Source organism: Mustelus asterias, chromosome 2, assembly GCF_964213995.1.
Source record: "Mustelus asterias chromosome 2, sMusAst1.hap1.1, whole genome shotgun sequence".
Lineage (NCBI taxonomy): Eukaryota > Metazoa > Chordata > Chondrichthyes > Carcharhiniformes > Triakidae > Mustelus > Mustelus asterias.
The window spans coordinates 127,732,612-127,746,326 of record NC_135802.1 but is presented as its reverse complement, the minus strand read 5'-3'; the positions used below and the strand labels follow the sequence as shown (position 1 = coordinate 127,746,326).

The following is a 13,715-nucleotide window of genomic DNA, read 5'->3' as shown; positions in this document are numbered from 1 at the left end:
GGGTTTTTGGGTGAGTGGTGTGGGTGTGGGTGGGAGAGGGAGCTGTGGAAGGGGAATCATAAACTAGTATTTAGTTTTCTGCCATTTAAACAAATTCCTGTTGGCTTTTTGGCGAGTTTGAAACCACGTGTTTTTAGTTTTTTTAAAAATACTTTTCCAATTCAATCAAATCAAGTCCAATTCACAGTCTCAACAATTTGAGACATTTCCGATCCAAGCTGACGAGGGAATGCGACCCTTTACCCTGTCTTGGACCTGATCTACATGAGCCAAGCTGATTGGAGTAGGTGCAGGCTCACCACCTCCAAGGCTTGATCTCATTTGCATCTTAGCCAAAAGGCCGAGATGCTGCTTTTAAAAATTGCTTCATATGAAAATGAAGCTTAAATGCAACCCAATGGCCACGACCAAGTGCAGCAGCAGCAGACCACACTTGATCTTAGCCAAAAGGCCGAGAAGCGATATGGTAGGTGAAATTTCCCAGGACCAAGTGAGAAACCCGTTGTGTAGCCGGCTTTCCTCTTCCTAGTTTGTAACAAAGTTGTGAAGGGGAGTCCCGCGCCGGCAGGCTTGGGAGAACACAGTAAGAAGTTTGACAACACTAGGTTAAAGTCCAACAGGTTTATTTAGTAGCAAAAGCCACAAGCTTTCGGAGCCTTAAGCTCCTTCAGGTGAGTGGGAATTCTGTTCACAAACAGGGCATATAAAGACACAAACTCAATTTACAGAATAATGGTTGGAATGTGAATACTTGCAGCTAATCAAGTCTTAAGCTGTAAGTATTCGCATTCCAACCATCATTCTGTAAATTGAGTTTGTGTCTTTATATGCCCTGTTTGTGAACAGAATTCCCATTCACCTGAGGAAGGGGCTTAAGGCTCCGAAAGCTTGTGGCTTTTGCTACCAAATAAACCTGTTGGACTTTAACCTAGTGTTGTTAAACTTCTTACTGTGTTTACCCCAGTCCAACACCGGCATCTCCACGTCAAGCTTGGGAGAGCCACTGACATCAACTCTCCAGGGAATAGAGACGATCCCACACAGGGACACTGAGGCACATGCCTCCCAACCCCCAGAAACAGGACCTTCTCCTCCCCACACACACACCTCCCCAACTGAAGACATCCCAGTACTAACCCCTGATGGGGGATGGGTGGGAGGCAATGCCAGGGTTCACAGAATCGCTACAGTGCAGAAGGAGCACATTTGGCTCATTGAGTCTGTACCGACTCTCCAAAAGAACATCCAACCAAGGCCCAATGGCTGTAACCCCATATATTAACCCTACTACTCCCCTAACCAACAAATCTTGTTTCTAAGGGACACTTTAGCATGAGCAATCCACCTAATCTGCACACCTTTGGACTGTGGGAGGAAACCCGTGCAGACACGGAGAATGTGCAAACTCCATACAGACCCAATTGAATCTGGGTTCATAGAATCATAGAAACCCTACAGTGCAGAAGGAGGCCATTCGGCCCATCGAGTCTGCACCGACCGCAATCCCACCCAGGCCCTACCCCCACGTATTTACCTGCTAATCCCACTAACCTACGCATCTCAGGACTCTAAGGGACAATTTTTTTTAACATGGCCAATCAACCTAACCCGCACATCTTTGGACTGTGGGAGGAAACCGGAGCACCCGGAGGAAACCCACGCAGACACGAGGAGAATGTGCAAAGGGTCTCTGATGCTGTGACAATACACATCTCTTTAACCTATGCTTAACCCTCTCTCCACTCACATTGGCTGTACCTTTAAGACTTAATTGCCTGTAAAGACTCGCATTCCAACCATTATTTTGTAAATTGAGTTTGTGTCTTTATATGCCCTGTCCGTGAACACAACTCCCACTCAGCTGATGAAGGGGCAGCGCTCCAAAAGCTAGTGGCTTGTGCTACCAAATAAACCCGTTGGACTTTAACCTGGTGTTGTGAGACTTCTTTCTGTGAGGCAACAGTGCTAACCAATGTGCCACCCCATGTCGCGCTCTCCCACCAACCCCCCCCCCCCCCAAATCCAGGGCTATATCTACTTGTATGCACCCAGTGGGTTCCCTTCACCTGGTTAATATTTTTAAAAATGTTGTTGGCAAGGGGAGGGGGAATCCAAATGTTGGGGGCATGACACAGCTAGGAAGCCCACTTATCGGATGTAAATGTATTGAAAAGAGGTTCCCAATCTTCCTTAGCAGGATCCTTGTTATGTCACTGGCAGAGAATGGGGGGGAAAATTACAACATGAGATCTTACTGGCAAGATTCTTGTTTTCCAGTTCTTGTGGGATTTTGTGCCCATCACCCCCCCCCCCCCCCCCCCCCGTATTTTCTTACACTATCTGTGCTTGGTGGAGAGGCCTCTTCCCCTCTTGAGTCACATGATTGGTTGAGTTCCATTCCAGATACTGAGTGCTAGAAATCTGAAATGAAAATAGAAAATGCTGGAAACATTCAGTCGTTTTGGCAATGTCTGTGGGGAGATAAACAGAGTTCAAGTCTCTTTTTTTTCAATTCATTCATGTGATGCAGGTGTGGCTGTCCAGGCCAGCATTCATAGCCCTTGAGAAGGTGGTAGTGAGCAGTCTTTTTGAACCACTGCTGTCCGTGTGGTGTGGGTACACCCACAGTGCTTTTGGGAGGGAATTCCAGGATTTTGCCATAGTGAAACAATGGTGATATATTTCCAAGTTCACATGAGTGGCTTGGAGGTGAACGTCCAGATGGTGGTGGTTTCAGGTACCTGCTGCCCTTTCTGGATGCTAGTGGTCTTGGGCTTGGATGAGTCATCTTGGGGGCCAAGGAGTCTGTACCAGGGCACATGCTTCATCTCACCATCTAACTGAAGGGCAACAGCCTCACCTTCTTAACATTACTTCCAAGATATTAATAATAACTCTTTACTAAAAGAGAGGAATTTCCTTGATGCCAATGAATAGAAAACCACTGGACAGAATTTCACTATCAGCAAAATACTGTGGATGCTGTAATTTGAAACAGGAACAGAGGACGCCAGAACAACCCAGCAGGCTTGCTCGTCCTCTCTTGTTGCAGATTCCAGCATTCGTGGTATTTTGCTTATTTTCGTCTGCTATTTTACCTTTCGCCACTATTTGGCAATTTTCAGTCCTTCAAAACACCACTAGTATTCCCTTTGGCAATCTCTCCTTTGCTCACCCTATCCCTGCCCTTCCATTCTGCCACACCACCTCCAACATTTCTATCTCTCTTCAATCTGTAGAGGGTCATATGAACTCGCAAAGTTAACTCTGTTTCTCTCCTAATAGATACTGACACACCTGTTGGGTTCTTGAGGCGTCCTTTTGTTCTTGTTTCACTATATAAAACCTTTTACTGTAGCAAACCAACAAAACATTAATAAAAGGCAAAGGACGTTTTAAGCAAAGCAGGATATTTCATTTTAAATAGTCATGAAATTTGCAGGAAGAGGGCAGAAAATCAATTGCATTCTGATAGTCGCCATGACCTGGCTTGGTTGGGGTCTGAATACTGGCATTTTGATCTGCTGCTGGCGGATACGCAATTCAGAGCCTTGTTTTGTTGTTTATGGACCTGCTGGAGGGGGTTGGGGAACTTTTCTCCTTGAGGCTATGGACAAGGCTTATATCCTCCTCTACTGCCAGGAGTTCACGGGGGGTTCATTGGGGTTTATGTGGGGTTGGGGGAGGGTTGCTGGCAGATGACCAAGGTACAACGGTTGGAATATGAGTGTTTGGTTGGTTCCTCGCCCTGATGAAAGTGTACAAAAAGAAGGGTGCGTTGGGAGACCTTCAGCTTTTTGGGCCATAAGGTCATTTACTCCCTACAACTTGCTGAAAGAAGGAAGGGATTCCATCAGCAACCCTTGAAGCTGCTGGTCAACAAGGGATTTCTCGTTTTGGACCTGGACGCATCAGTGCCCAAGGTCCTATTGGGGTGCTCTGTTGTCTCTGGGTCCCTTCAACACAGATGCTCATGGTGTGTTTTGGAAGGATTTAAAGAAGATTAACCTCCAGTGTGCTAAACGATGGAGCTGATTGTCTTCAACTGAGCGTAAGGGGCAAGGCTCTAGGGTTACCTGTGGAGTTCCACAGTGCATTTTGGGATGTTTTGGGGGATGTGAATCCTGAGGGCATGACTGGCAACCTGGAAATGCTCCTTGACGTAGGCTCCTCTCATTGCCCTGCTGCCCAAGTGGCACGATCTCTCTCTGCCTTTTTTAAGAACTGGAGCCTAGTCTTTACTAGAGCCACATCAGCTTGCCGTGGCATTATACTGGCCTGCATGACTACTCTGACCAGCCCTACACAGACTCATGCCGGACAATCAAATACATCCATTTGGTCTGGGACATGGTCCATCATTCCCAAAAGGCTGGTTTGTCAATCCCTATATCAGGAGAAATTGCTCGACAGTGTGGATTGCAAATATATATTCAGGACTCTGCAGGCATTCGTGGTGAGGGCCCATATCATTATCTCGATTCAACATATTCTGTTCATCACCTTGCAGCATCTGATTAAGGTTTACAGGTCATTGATGGAGCCTCTTCCCTTTTGGAGAAAGGAATGCGTTGGGGGTGCCACATGTCTGGTTGGTAATATGCCATCTGCCTTAGTCCTGCCAAGGATGACTGGCATGGCTGGAAGCCTAAGACATTGGTCAGGGCTGCAGCAATTGCTATTTTTCAGGGATCACCGCTGGTTATAAACTGCTCGTCTCTATACTTTGGTGTTGGTTAGTCACTTTGATCCTTGGTTTGTCACCAAGATAGCTTGCCTACTTCCAGGACAAAAGGGCACACTGGCAATGCTGATTTCCGGCATAGAGAAGATGGTTCAGGTGATGATATGTCTCGGCACGAGCGCAGCCACCTCTTCAGACCCTCAGTGAATCACAGAATTGTTACAGTGTAAAAAAAGTCATTTGGTCCATCCTAGCCAGTTCTCTGAGCAATTCAACTACTGCCATTCTCCTGCCTTCTCTCCATAACCATGCACATTCTTCCTTTTCCGATGACCATCTAATTCACTTTTGCACGTGTTGGTAAAACATGAGTCCAACACACACACACACACAAGCAATGCATTCCAGACCTTTAAACACATGCTGCCTCAAGGTTTTTCCTCATGTTGCTTTTGCTTCTTTTGCCAATTACAGTAGAACCCCGATTTAATGTGAATTCGGATATAACGCATAATCATTGGACCTTTTTTTCGCAAAAATTTGGCAAATTTAGCGCAACCCCGCTTTTTTCACGATAACATTTTATGGACCCCAACCATCGCGTTATAACAGGGCTGTGCATATATACCGAGATCCCTCTGCTCCTGCACCTTCTTTAGAATTGTACTCTCTATTTTATATTGTCTCTCCATGTTCTTGCTACCAAAATGAATCACTTCACACTTCTCTGCATTGAACTTCATCTGCTGCCTTGTCCCCCTTTTCTACCAACTTTGTCCTTTTCCATACACCCTACAGTGCAGAAGGAAGCCATTCAGCCCTTCATTTCTGCACTGACTCTCCGAAAGAGCATCCTACCCAGGCCCACCCACTCTGCCCTATCCCCGTAACCTTGCACATTTGCCATGGTTAATCCACATAACCTACATTATCTTTGGATGTTAAGGGGCAATTTAATGTGGCCAATCCACCCAACCTGCACATCTTTGGACTGTGGGAGGAAATTGGAAGAAACTCACGCAGACACTGGGAGAACGTGCAAACTCCATACAGACTGTCACCCAAGGCTGTAATCGAACCCAGGTCCCTGGCACTGAGGTAGCTGTGTTAACCACTGTGCCTTTCTAAGGTATCTTTCTCTCAATTTGCAGTGCTCCAAGTTTCAAATCATGCACAAAACTTTGAAATTGTGCCCTGTACAGCAAGATCTATGTCATTGATATATATCAGGAAAAGCAAGAATCCTACCCTGGGGAACCCCAATATAACCTTTACAAAAAGAAATCCATTAACCACGACATTGTATCCTGTCGCTCGGCCAATTCCATATCTATGCTGCCACTGTCAGTTTTATTCCTATAACTTGGGTCTGTTTGTGGCACTGTATCAAATGCTTTTTGGAAGGCCATATACACCACATCAACAGCATTGCCCTCATCAACGCTCTCTCTTGCCTCTTCCAAAAAAAAAGTCCAGCAAGTTAGTTGATCCATGTTACTATTCACTTTGTGGAGATGCCGGCGTTGGACTGGGGTAAACACAGTAAGAAGTTTAACAACACCAGGTTAAAGTCCAACAGATTTATTTGGTAGCAAAAGCCACACAAGCTTTCGGAGCTCTGCATCAGTGCATAGAGCTCCAAAAGCTTGTGTGGCTTTTGCTACCAAATAAACCTGTTGGACTTTAACCTGGTGTTGTTAAACTTCTTACTATTCACTTTGCCATGAATTTTTGTTTCAATACCTGCAACATCCTTGACTCTGACACCAGGGAGGCCTATTTCATAGAACATAGAAATTAGATTTATCTCTGCTATTGCAGAAATTTCTATCTATTCCCCTAACCATTGGGTGACTTATCACTATATTGCTCTTCTGCTGTATAGCTGAACCACCAATAGTGCCATGGACTTGACTCTGGCTACACTGCCCAGATGAACCATCATTCTCATCAGTATTCCAAACTGAATACTAGTTGGAGAGTGCCGTGGACTCCTGCACTACTTACCTGTCTCTACTTGATGTCTGTCTGGTGGTCACCCATTCTCCCATCACCTGCATTCTCTTAAGCTATTGGGTTGTCACATCTACATGGCGTACCATTCATGAAGCTCTCCACCTCATGGATTCATGGCAATGATGCCAGCATTTCTTTTTTCATTTATGGGATGTGGGCATTGCTTGGTAGGCCAGCATTTGAGAAGGTGGTGGTGGTGAGTTACCTTCTTGAACCACTGCAGTCCCTATTGTGTAGGTATGCCCACAGTACCGTAAGGGAGGGAGTTTCAGGATTTTGATCCAGCGACAGTGAAGAAATGACATATTTCCAGGTCAGGACAGTGAGTGCCTTGGAGGGAAACTTCCACGGGATGGTGTCCCCATATATCTGCTTCTCATCCATCCAGATGGTAGCATTTGTGGGTTTGGAATGTGCTGCCTAAGGAGCCTTGGTCAGTTCCTCCAGTGCATTTTGTAGATGGAGCATATGCTATCACTGTTTGTCAGTGGTGGAAGGATTGAATGTTTTTTGGAAGGGACAACAATCGAGTGGACTGCTTTGTCCTGAGTGTAGTTGGAGCTGCACTCATCCAGACAAGTGGGAAGTATTCCATCATAGAGGTCTACAGCATGGAAAAAGGCCCTTCAGCTCATCAAGTCTGTATCAGTCAAAGACAAACTACCCAATTATACTGATACAATTTTTCAGCACTTTGTCCATAGCCTTGTTTGTGTTGATATCACAATTACGCATTTAAATACTATTTAATACTAGGGCGGCACGGTAGCGCAGTGGTTAGCACTGCTGCTTCACAGCTCCAGGGTCCCGGGTTCGATTCCCGGCTCGGGTCACTGTCTGTGTGGAGTTTGCACATTCTCCTCGTGTCTGCGTGGGTTTCCTCCGGGTGCTCCGGTTTCCTCCCACAGTCCAAAGATGTGCGGGTTAGGTTGATTGGCCAGGTTAAAAATTGCCCCTTAGAGTCCTGAGATGCGTAGGTTAGAGGGATTAGCGGGTAAATATGTGGGGGTAGGGCCTGGGTGGGATTGTGGTCGGTGCAGACTCGATGGACCGAATGGCCTCCTTCTGCACTGTAGGGTTTCTATGATTCCTGTGCTATACTTTTCTTTGTTCTTGCCTTAAATCTATGTACCCTTGTCGTTGATCCCTCCACCAAGGGGGAAATGTTTGTTCCTGTCTACTCCATCTATGCCTCTCCATAATTTTATATATCTCAATTGTGTCCCCTTCAAACAACCCCTGTCTATCACATCCTGACTTGTGCCTTGTAGATGGCGGGCAGGGTTTGGTGAGTCACTCGCTATAGGATTCCTAGCCTCTGACCTGCTCATGTAGCCGCACCATTTGTATAGTTAGTCCAGTTCAGTTTCTGGTCAATGGCAGCCACCCCAGGATGTTCAGGGGCTTCAGTGATGGGAAGGCCATTGAATGTCAAACGGCAATGATTAGATTCTCTGTTGTTGGAGATGGTCATTGCCTGGTACTTATGTGGCACAAATGTCACTTGTTAGTCCAAAACAACTGGATATTGTCCAGGTCTTGCTGCACTTGGACATGGATTGCTTCAGTATCTGAGGAGTCATGAATGGTGATTAACGTTGCGCACATCCCCACTTGCGACTTTACGCTGGAAAGTAAGTAATTGAAGAAACAGCTGTAGATGATTAGGCTCGGACACTCCCCTGAGGAACTTGTGTTTTTTTTCCTGGTACTGAGATGTTTGATCTCCAATCACCATAACCATCTACCTTTGTGCCAGCGCTGCTTTTTAGGTTCCGAAACCCAGAGCTCAAGCTATTGCAATGGATGACAATTGCTGCACAAATTGTTATCCAGGATGCAGGAAGTATCTGGTGTTCCCACATAGCACAGGACATGCATTCCAGAAGTTGGAGCAGCTCTACCATTCCTCTATTTATTAATTAGTAAACCAATACAAATACATTAATAAACCTTACCAGTACTAATACCTACCAGTACTTATTGCATCCTACTAGTAGTAGTGAATACTTTAAAAACAAAATTCCCCAGTTTATTCTCTTAGTTAGCTAAGGTAAATGATAAATACCTACAGGCGATCATCTGCAGTCTTCTCTGGTGTTGCCTCGTTTTCTTTCCAATATGGCTTAGAACCAACAGACTGACTCCTGGTGAAATAGCTGCTTTATTCTTGCTCCTTCCCACTATTCTTGCAGTGAGCTCTCGGTGTCTCCTGAGCTGTTTTATACCTCGTGATGTTCTTATTTCTCCCCCTCTTGCTCGCAGTGCTGCAGACCCTGTTGAGTTACCTAAAATGGAGCTGTCTCAGATGTATTTTTCATCAACTACATGGCTCAGTTATGACATGTGGCTCCTGTATTTGTAAACCTCGAGGCTCTTCACGCCTCCTTGCAGCAGACTGCTGTCTTTTACCAGGAACTGATTAGGGTCTGGAAGATGGCCAGGGATCCGTGTTCGGTTTTGACTTTAGGTGACTGTGTGGAGTTTGCATATTCTCCCCATGTTGGTGTGGTTTCCTCTGTGCGCTCTAGTTTCCTCCCATAGTCCAAAGATGTGTAGGGAGGTGGATTAGCCATGGTAAATGCACAGGATTACAGAGATTGGGCGGAGGAGAGGGGAGTGCATGGGTGGGATGCTCTTTCAGAGTGTCGGTGCAGATTCAATGGGCCGAATGACCTCTTCTGCACTGTAGGGGTTCTATGGTTCTAAACATTGTTATCCCTTTTTACCCTTATTTGTCGCTGTAATTTATATAAAGTGCATTTTTGGACATAAATTCTGTGTGTGAGGTCTATGAAAGCTTAATCCGATTCAAGTTAAGTAGTAAACTGAAGAACTCTTCCTTGGAGAGTTGGAAGAGAAGCTAAAAAGTGTGAAGGAATTAGTTGGAAGAAAAATAGTTGAACTGCTTGGTATATGCAAATACACAAAGTCAAGAAAAATATGGACAGCTGGAGACACTAATTAAAAAGGTAACAATACACAATTTACATTGGGAGCTGTGTATTCTTAACTGTACAGTTTTCCAGGAGTGATTGCGAAGTAAACAGAGTGGCTTTATTCATTGAGGGAAGTTTCTTTTTGTCCAGAATATTGAGATAAACAATTAAGGGTTCTGTTAGGCATAAGCTAATTTATGTATCTTTGGTATGTCAAGTGGGTGTGACCAAAGTATTTTACAACCAGCGATATATGTTTTGAAGTGTGAAGACGTTTACAATGTAGATATCTTATAAGCCACTGAATGGTTGGTCACAAATTCGGGATGCGATTGGATCATTGAGTTTGCAGTAGAAAGGAAATATTTTCTTGTTTTGGACATCCTGGAAATGAATTATTTTTGAAATGTAGAATTGTCCTCTCCAATTACTTGCAGTGCTATGCGCTAGTGAGTACCAAAATGGGAGGATAGCCCAGATACACGCGTGCCTGGAGGGATGGTGCAGGAAGGAAGGCTTTAGATTCTTGGAAAACTGGGCTGCTTTGAGGAAGGTGGGATCCGTATTGTCCAAATGGATTGCACCTCAACAGAGCTGTGTCCAATTCCCTCATGGGAAACTTCTAGTATGGGTAAATTTAAACTAATTTTGCAGGAGGTTGGACAGCATGATGCAGTATTAGAAATCGGAAACTAGGTGTACAAAGTATTGGTAGAACTGGAGTAAGAAATAGTCGTGTATTAGGTGGAATGATACTAAGCAAATTTGTCATTGTGGCATCTTGCTATGCACAAATTTGATTTGTGCATAGCAAGATGCCACAAACAGCTAAGAAAACAAATATTTTCCACGGATGGCTGAGTCAAATACTAAATCATTCTTCACACAAGTCCTTTTTAAATAAAGAATATGTGGACTGCCCAGCATTTCAAGACGGCAGGTCACCACCATCTTCTCAAGGGCCACCAAGGACGGACAATAAATGCTGGCCAGCCATGCCATGCCCATGTCCCACAAATGAATAAAAAAAATGAAGGGGAAGCTGAAATTGTATTAGAGTATATTAATCCAGTTGAAGACTTATCAGCACAGATTCCAAGTTGCCTTCCTCTACACTTTCTATTATTTCTGTTTGTGTTCGTTGAAACCATAGAAACCCTACAGTGCCGAAGGAGGCCATTCAGCCCATTGAGTCTGCACCAACAACAATCTCACCCAAGGCCCTATCCCCACAAATTTACCCCGCTAATCCCTCTAACCTACATGTCACAAGACACTATGGACAATTTAGCATGGACAATTAACCTAACCCACGCATCTTTGGACTTTGGGAGGAAACCGAAGCACCCGGAGGAAACCTACGCCAACATGGGGAGAACATGCAAACTCCACACAGGCAGTGACCCAAGCCGGGAATTGAACCCAAGTCCCTGGAGCTGAGAGACAGCCGTGCTAACCACTGTGCTGCCCTAACAAATCTTTCTTTCATATCTTCTTCAAAGTGCCTCTGTAGTTAGAATCTTAGAATCCCCACAGCACAGAAAGAGGCCATTCGGCCCATCGAGTCTGCACCGACCACAGTCCCACCCAGGCCCTACCCCCATATATTTACTCACTGATCCCTCTAACCTATGCATCCCAGGACACTAAGGGCAATTTTAGCATGGCCAATCAACCTAACCCGCATATCTTTGGACTGTGGGAGGGAACCGGAGCACCCAGAGGAAACCCACGCAGACACGAGGAGAATGTGCAAACTCCACACAGACAATGACCTAAGCCAGGAATCGAACCCAGGTCCCTGGAGCTGTGAAGCAGCAGTGCTAACCACTGTGCTACCGTGCCGCCTAGTCTTGAGTAGAGTTTTTCTGTTAGGCCATGCTGTCACTATGAATTATGTGGATTGTCCCCATGTGTCTATAGCAGCTTCATCTCAACCAGAGAGAAAGTTGATTTCACCACAGCCTAAGAAACACTTCAATCCCAGTAACTGTACTCCAGATTTGGAAATTTTCGCCCCCACATCTGACAATAGAACAGCTAATTAAATATTACTTTGAAGTGCAAGTGCTTTAGAATGTCCTGCATTTGTGAAAGATTGTATATGTACAAGGTCCTTTGTTCTGTTCTGTTCCCACCATGTCTCCCTCATGGTTATTTGACCCATGATGGTTGGTTAAATAATTTTCATTGAGTAAAGTGCACTTGTGCCTCATTAAAACAAAACTGAGGACAGTAATATCTATTGGAAGCTGTTAAGTATTGGAATATTAATACTTTTCTTTTTGTTTAAGTTGCCAGTGCTTACAGCATTGAAGTCTACAATGAAACCTATAACTGTGGTTTAACAGATAGGATAATTATACGTGTTCCTCTGCACTTCAACTTCAGTACTAGTTGTAAAGAAGAATGGACAAAACTACCTAAGGTACACTTTCTTCAGCATTTGAGACAACAATAAAATGTTTTTGAAACATAGAATCATAGAAAATAGGAACAGGAGTAGGCTATTTGGCCCTTCAAGCCTGCTCCACCATTCATTTATGATCATGGCTGATCATTCAACTCCATAGCTTGATCCTGTCTTCCCTCATATCCTTTGATCCCCATCTGCCCCAAGAGCTATATCTAACTCTTGAAAACGTGCAATGTTTTAGCCTCAACTGCTTTCTTTGGTCACAAATTCCACAGATTCACCACTCTTTGGGTGAAGAAATTTTGCTTAATCTCAGTCCCAAAAGGTTTACCCTGTATCCTTAGACTATGACCCCTGGTTCTGGACACTCCCACCATCAGGTACCTCCTTTCTGAATGTACCTTGTTTAGTCCTATTAGAATTTTATAGATTTCATTCTTCTCAACTCCAGTGAATATAATCCTAACTGACACAATCTTTCCTCATATCAGTCCCACCATCCCAGGTTTCAGTCTGGTAAACCTTCTCTTCATTCCCTCTACAGCACAAATATCCTTCCTCAGATAAGCAAACCAAAATTGCAGTGTTCCAGATATGGACTCACCAAGGCCCTGTATAATTGCAGTAAGACATCTCTGCTCCTGTACTCTAATCCTCTCATTATGAAGGCTGACATAAGAACTAGGAGCAGGAGTAGCCATCTGGCCCCTTGAGCCTGCTCCGCCATCCAATAAGATCATGGCTGATCTTTTCATCGATTCAGCTCCACTTACCCGCCCGCTCACCATATCCCTTAATTCCTTTACTGTTCAAAAATGTATCTATCCTTGCCTTAAAAACATTCAATGAGGTAGCCTCAACTGCTTCCCTGGGCAGGGAATTCCACAGATTCACAACCCTTTGTGTGAAGAAGTTCCTCCTCAACTCCGTCCTAAATCTGCTCCACCTTATTTTGAGGCCATGTCCCCTAGTTCTAGTTTCACCTGCCAATGGAAACAACTTCCCTGCTTCTATCTTATCTTATTCCCTTCATAATCGTATGTTTCTATAAGATCTCCCTCATTCTTCTGAATTCCAATGAGTATAGCCCCAGTTAAATCAGTCTCTCTTCATAAGCCAACCCTGTCAACTCCAGAATCAACCTAGTGAACCTCCTCTGTACCCTCTCCAGTGCCAATACATCCTTTCTCAAGTAAGGAGATCAAAACTGTACACATTATTCTAGGTGTAGCCTCACCAGCACTTTATACAGCTGCAACGTAACCGCACTGTTTTTAAATTCCATCCCTCTAGCAATGAAGGACAAAACATGGGACGGACGGTAGCACAGTGGTTAGCACTGCTGCTTCACAGCTCCAGGGACCTGGGTTCGATTCCAGGCTTGGGTCACTGTCTGTGTGGAGTTTGCACATTCTCTTCGTGTCTGCGTGGGTTTCCTCCGGGTGCTCCGGTTTCCTCCCACAGTCCAAAGATGTGTGGGTTAGGTTGATTGGCCAGGTTAAAAATTGCCCCTTAGAGTCCTGAGATGCGTAGGTTAGAGCGATTAGCGGGTAAAATATGTGGGGATAGGGCCTGGGTGGGATTGTGGTCGGTGCAGACTCGATGGGCCGAATGGCCTCCTTCTGCACTGTAGGGTTTCTATGATGATTTTTCTATGATT

General features: G+C 44.8%; 1 protein-coding gene across 1 annotated transcript in view; it reads left to right on the top strand.

The window, feature by feature from the left end:
* LOC144511201 (uncharacterized) overlaps positions 1–13,715 on the top strand; it is a 38,169-nt gene that overhangs the window by 579 nt on the left and 23,875 nt on the right. Inside the window, exon 2 of the mRNA XM_078241288.1 lies at positions 11,934–12,067. Within this exon, the coding sequence (XP_078097414.1) occupies positions 11,934–12,067 (134 nt within the window). The remainder of the gene's footprint in view (positions 1–11,933; positions 12,068–13,715) is intronic.